This window comes from Notothenia rossii, assembly GCF_949606895.1.
Source record: "Notothenia rossii genome assembly, chromosome: 10".
In the NCBI taxonomy this organism is placed as follows: Eukaryota; Metazoa; Chordata; class Actinopteri; order Perciformes; family Nototheniidae; genus Notothenia; species Notothenia rossii.
Window position 1 is genome coordinate 47,818,825 of NC_136908.1, and position 6,821 is coordinate 47,825,645.

A 6,821-nucleotide genomic window follows, 5' to 3' on the forward strand; every position below is an offset into this window, starting at 1 on the left:
ATATCAGTACAACCTTGTTTCTGTAGACCGCGACCGACACCGGCCTATTTGCAAGTGATGTGAATCCAAAAAAAGTACACGGTAAGTGCCAAAACATCTAAACATGGAAGTAATCTGCAGTCGGAATAATACACGGGCACAAAATACAGTGATTAAATACTCAGTGTGCATTCCAAGAGGTACAATCCAACATCCTGGGTTGTAACTTCTGCCAGTAACAGTTGTTCTGAGCTGTGATCCCTCGCCCTACAGCCGAGATGTACGCACACACACACTGACGAATATACATCCACCCAAGCTGACACACACACTAAATTATAGCCAACAGGAGCTGTCTGACCACTTCACCCTGAATCCAGGAGGTATGAACACACACACCCTCAAATTACCCTTTGCCGTAGCCAGTGGGATTAGGCTGACCACCACAGCCCTCTCTCACACACACTCACACACTCACACACACACACACACACACACACACACACACACACACACACACACACACACACACACACACACACACACACACACACACACACACACACACACACACACACACACACACACACACACACACACACACACACACACACACACACACACACACATACACATACACATACACATACACATACACATACACATACACATACACATACACACATACACACACACACACACTGCACCCCTGCATCTCATTCATCCAGAACTTCTCACACCAGCAGAAGTAGGCCAGTGGGTATACTCCAGCTTGGCAGGGTTACAGAAGAGGTGGCACACCCCGTGGTTAAGGCCAGGATCGGCTCCTCTCCTCCACACTGCAAATATTTCCCCCCACAGAATGAGAACCAGATGAAAAAGACAGGATTGTTATCCCAGGAAACGTACAGAGGAAGGACATGTGTGAGAGCAGCATCTACTGTATGGATGGGACACAGAAGGATGTTAGTGGGCATATTTGATGTGAATTCAAACACGTGCTGACCGTTCTGCATTTGTTTCTTTGTTACATCTTCCTCTGCTTTATTTTCTTCTTTCCATCCTTTCCCCTCACCTTTGGCTTACCCCACCTCACCTCACTTTGATTTGTACAGGGCCTGTCAGAGATTTTAAACATGACCATGACAATTAGGAACAGGAACATTTGCAGTTACTCTGCAAAGCCAGGCTGTGAAAACTCCTCGCTGTCAGGCAGTAAAAAAAAAAGCCGAATGACAAGGTGGACTTTAATATCGAGGGGACAGAGAGTGGGTCTGCTTTTACGAGGCTTTGCAAGGGCGAAACAATGTGTTATGTGTTTCATAATAACGGCTCATCGGAACGCAATGAGGCACGCTGTTTCATTGCTCGGCAGGTTTATGTTTCGTAACATTCTGCCAGGCTTTACTTTTTTCCACTCTTGTGATTTAACAGTGGGGTAAAGGTTCAACGAATACCCAGTCTCCAGTGAAGCTGAAAAAGTATTGTGTAACATTGCCCCCTAGTGGTTGAAATTAAACAGTACAGAGAACATAACGTGAATTTCTGGTCTATTCTGTTGAACATGTGTTGCTTAAATTGCCAGTACACCCTCTACAGCAGGGGGCCCAACTCATTTAGTTCAGGGCCACATACAGCCAGATTTGATCTCAAGTGGGCCTGACCAGTAAAATCCTAGCTTAATAACCAATAAATGTTCACATTTAAATGAACTATCTTTTTACAAACTATTATGAACAACCTGACATATCTAGAAACAAATAAGTGCAATTACAACAATTGATTGCCCCACGTTATCATTTACACATGTGCATTACAACTTACAGATCACAGTGTATCTACAAAGGCAGACAAATGTAGTCACTGATATCTGGAACTAAACAATATAGTTTTATATAATTTTACTTCATGATCAAAACAATATCTCAATCAATCAATGTTTATTTATATAGCCCAATATCACAAATGTTACATTTGTCTCAGTGGACTTCACAGTTTGTACAGAATATCAGTATGACAATACGACACCCTCTGTCCTTAGACCCTCACATCGTACAAGGAAAAACTTCCAGAGAAAACCCACAGTTTAAAGGGAAAAATGGGAGAAACCTCAGGGAGAGCAACAGAGGAGGGATCCCTCTCCCGGGACGGACAGACGTGCAATAGATGCCGTGTATAAATTGAAAAGATAATACATTTGCAACATAGGTAGTCCAAATGTTTGGAAAAAGCATGTGTGTATAATAGGAAGATGAATCCACGAGGATATCCATCCAGGACTTATGATCCAGAATAATATCTAAAAATTATTTTACATTCATCTGTGTAGTAATCCTGACCACCACCACAAAGTGGAAACCATTGAGGAAGAGGATTAAGTTATCCCCCGCCTTGTAAATGTAGACCATTTATACATACAAAATGCAGTTAATGCCTTCTCTGTAATTTTTACACTTTGCAAAGTCACCCCTTCTGTTCGACACCCCTGCACTACAGCCATTAACTTTCTCTGTGGTTTACCCCAGGCGAACCAGACGACAGGACATCAGAAACGGAGACCCTCTCTCGCAGTGCTCGGATCTCCAGCATCATGGTAATGACTCCACACGAACACAACATAGTACGCTCTCTCCTCTTCTTGCTACACACTTTCCCCTAACCTGTGTGTGTTTGTGTGAGCAGAAGACACAGCCGGCTTAGGCGGCATGGAGGACAGGAATGTGTACGGTGTGGAGAACAGCAGCATGTTCCTGGAGTGCAGCCCCAAGTCTCAGAGAGCGCTCATCTACTGGCAGCTGCAGAAGCCCAACGACGAGCGCAAGCACGAGGTGTGTTCACGTTATCGCTGATTCAAATGCAGCTGGGTGATTGCAAAAGTCACACATTTGAACTCTAACTTAATTGAATTTGTGGGATAATTAAATTGCTGCAAACAAAACATCATCTCTGCAAAAATCAGTTCCCTATGTTATCTTGTAAGGATCTCTGAACTCTTTGACCTTTAAACTTAGTGACCTAGAAAAGGTGATAACCTAGGGGTGTGGATGTTTAGATTTACTTTTGACCCCATGCTTTATCCAGTTCATTTGGCCTGAGTTTCTGCTGTGGCTGTTTTTGTTTAACGGGGCATTCGTTCCGTGGGTTATTGGGTACAGGGTTGAATTTAAATCCAGGAAGTCCAGTTTGAGTAATAGATCCATGATTATTTTAGGCTTATCAGACACAGACCACAGTTTAACAGATTATTATTTCATTAGAAAAACACTTTCCTCTCATAGCTTTGGCCAGTGGTGTCAAGTAACTAAGTTACGTACAATTGTGTACTTCTACCCCACTACAATTCAGAGGTGAATTGTGTACTTTCACTCCACTACATGTATATAATACCTTTAGTTACTTTGCAGATTTGGATTAATAATGGGAAATATAATCAACTCTTGAATCAGACTTTAGTTCCACCTGGAGTAAATCCACAAGCTACCCTGCAGTATACAAAGTCATTCAAACTAGCTGCACCTTTGCCAGTTTTGATAACACTTTAATGATCAATCATTATAAAACATATCATATATATTATTCTGAAATGGACCAATCTGCAGAATGAATACTACTTGGTACTTTAAGTAGATTTAGATTATATTTTGAATGCAAATTCTACTAAATTAAGAACAAGATCTGAGAACTTCTTTCACCTCTGGCATCGGCAATCATTTATCAAAATCTAATATTTTATTTATTTTTATGACCCCTGTTTACTCACACTCAGATCAAGGACTGTTGTGCTTTGCTGTTGTCTGTTTGTTCTAATTTCTCCCTATTAATTCATTCCTCTGGCTTATTCTCTCTTTTTCCAGATCAAGCTCGATGACCGGGTTCTCCATACAGACCAGGGTTTGCTCATACGCAGCCTGACCCAGTCGGACTCAGGTATCTACCACTGCCAGGCTGTGGAACACGGCTTCATACAGCCCCTGCTGCGCCTCAACCTCCAGGTCATCCCCGCTCAGAAACTGGGTGAAATCCTGCCCGGACTTTCCAGCGCGGGAGGCGGGGGAGGTCACTCTCCCAAGCACAGGCTGTGGTATAGAGATTTCCTGTCTCTCTTGGACCACCCAGACCTCAACAGCGTGGAGGAGTTTTGTGATCGAGTCTGGAAGAAAGAGCGCAAACAGAAGAGGGTGAAGACGCCCAACGGTAAAACCGACAGCACAGGCGCCTCTAACCCGGCGGCACGGCCTAAAGCTTTGGCGCCAAATGCCCAGAAGCAGCAAGCCAATCCCCCACAGAGGGGGCCATGGCCTAAGGGTGACAATCCAACTGTCGACGTGCCAACACAAGGTCAGCCTACCCAGAAAACTCAACCAAATCTGGGTACGTTGATTGGCCAGGCACCAAAGAACATTTCGAGGACGCAAAATGGACAGAAGGGGACCCCGGCTTCGGGGGGATCTCGGGCGGGCAGCCATCAAACGGCCAAGTGGAGAAGGATGCAGGAAAATAAGAAGGGACGCAACAGGAGGACCCACGAGCTTCAAAGACCCCCACGTAGCGTCTGAGGGGAAAAAGCACAGAGATGCACACATGCAACCAGATATACACACACAAGCACAAACCCATGCATCCACACATAACACACACACACACATTCTATAGATTGTGTGTCCAATGTATGATTCAGTGACCTCGTCATGAAAGCAAAACCAATAAGAAAACAGCAGCTCACACTCTTAGAAAAGTAGAAATACAAGAGCTGCCATCATGTCACAACAACACACTCCAATTCAAAGACACAAATGAAATGGACAAAGACTAACAGAGGACTGAAAACTGGAATGCATACTGTAAATGTGTGAAGATATGGCTGGTTGCCTGGGATACTGCCTGGCAGACACTTCAACCTCCTGTACATAAGCTACTAAAATAAGACTGGGACAAAAATGTTTAGTGAGGTGTTTGTTCATACGCAGAGGGACTTACTATGCTGAGAGGACAGTTGTGGAGACATTTATAGATACACAGACTTTTATGGAAGCAGAAATGATCCACTGTCCTCACTGCCTGAGCATGTGACCTGCAAGATGAGTGTTCATGGAATGGATTAAAAACTCTTATTTTGAAAAACTGTTTGAGGAGAAAGAGCCTTCCATCTAGTCTTTGGAGTGAAGACATGCAACAGCACCCTTAAAGGAGAAAAGGGAAAGGGTTGCACCAGTGGCCCCTTATGTTGTTTAAAAACAGATAGAAGCATTAATACAAGCAAAAACTGCAAAGTCATGCTGCGGTGTAGAGAAAGTGCTTCATAATTTCTCCACCGAGGCTGGGAAAGCATTGTGCATGTTGTCGTCAATCAATGTTTTAATAAGCTAGTTATTTTATGGAATTCTAGAGGCTTTTTTTTTTGTTACACCCTCCCTAAAAAGTTTTTCTTTTATATTGTCTTTCCTTTCCAGACCAGTGATTCTATTTTGGGGGCAAAACGTTACAAGCAACATAGTAGTCTCATTGTGCATTATCCCTACTGCTCTCCAGGATTCGGTGTAAGTTATGATGTTGTTGCTTTTTATGGGATTTAAAGAATCTGGGCACGGATTCCAGTTGTAGGCTATGCTAAAAACCCAGTCTGAAATAGACTGCCAGTTGTTTTGTGTACATATATACAACAAACTTAACTCTGTGTATATACAGTACATATACAGTACAAGAACACCACTTGATTATTATTTATTGCTCATTGTTTTGTGAAAGGGTTGCATTTATTTTTGATATTATGGTATTTTTGGCTCATCAATATATTGGGAGAAACAATGGCAGAGGGAACTAAGGAAGCTTTGATGGACCAACTGGCTGAAATTGTGTCAAGGAATCCCTTTTTGGGGATAAAAGGGTTGATATGAGTACAGGGGTTTGTGTCATTACTACATATTTGACAGAGATCCGACCAACGATAAGCACAATTTTGTCTCTTTTGACTTTCATAGCAGATTATTTCATTTTATTTTAATTTCTCCCATATCCATTCAACATTTCTTTGTTCATCCGGTATCCATTATGTGTAAGATAATTCCCCAAACTGAAAAACTTTAGCTGTGAATCTCTGTAAGAAATAGTGGAGAAAAATGTTAAACCTAGTCTGAAGGAGAAGACACGTTATACTGCATGTGAATGCTACCTACAGTAAGTGCATCTTTTTTATCGTCTCTTTACGTGTTTTGTGTGAGAGGTAAAGTTCCCTTAAAGCAAGGTGTGAATTACTTTTGTCCTTTTGCCAAAACAGTGATAACACAACCTACAATACTCTGGCCAAAGCTGGTTAAGATCCAAACTCCTTTAACTAGAACTCAACTATGGTACCTCCTGTCTCCCCTGTCCCCTAAGACAGGAGTAATGTGTCAATGCAATAAATTAGTCAAGATAGTGTCCTCTACTAAAAGTCCAAAGTTGGTTGTGTCCCTGATTCAGGTCCCTCCCTCAGAGTTAGAAAAGTGAGAGAGCTGAAGTTACCACTGCTGTAACAAAGGTTCTTTCTGGCATGCATTCAGTTGTCTAAATAAACATCTCCGTTACAAAAGAAAAGTCTCTTTGTTCTCATTTCAGTTAAAAACGTTCTGCACATAGTGTCCTCAGCTGCACTACATTGTATCCAAGGTAACACAAAGGACTCAAATTAAATAAAAGACTACAGACATGCTAGGCCCTGTGAGGCTAAAAGTGGAGCTAAATGCTAACATGAGAATGACATGCCCAGAATGACAATGCATGTCCACTATCTTAGTGTTAGCATGCTAATTTGTGCTAATTAGTACTAAACACAAAGTAAGCTAATAGGAATGTCAATCGTTTTG

The 6,821-nt window shown here is 42.3% G+C and overlaps 1 protein-coding gene across 2 annotated transcripts in view; it reads left to right on the forward strand.

Annotated features, from left to right (window-relative positions):
* sema3aa (sema domain, immunoglobulin domain (Ig), short basic domain, secreted, (semaphorin) 3Aa) overlaps positions 1-6,552 on the forward strand; it is a 33,715-nt gene extending 27,163 nt beyond the window's left edge. For both annotated transcript variants that reach the window (XM_079655174.1, XM_079655175.1), the window contains exons 15-17: positions 2,505-2,572; positions 2,662-2,807; positions 3,834-6,552. In XM_079655174.1, coding sequence (XP_079511300.1) covers positions 2,505-2,572; positions 2,662-2,807; positions 3,834-4,535 — 916 coding nt within the window. In that variant the 3' untranslated portion in view covers positions 4,536-6,552. The remainder of the gene's footprint in view (positions 1-2,504; positions 2,573-2,661; positions 2,808-3,833) is intronic.
* Positions 6,553-6,821: the final 269 nt, after the last annotated feature.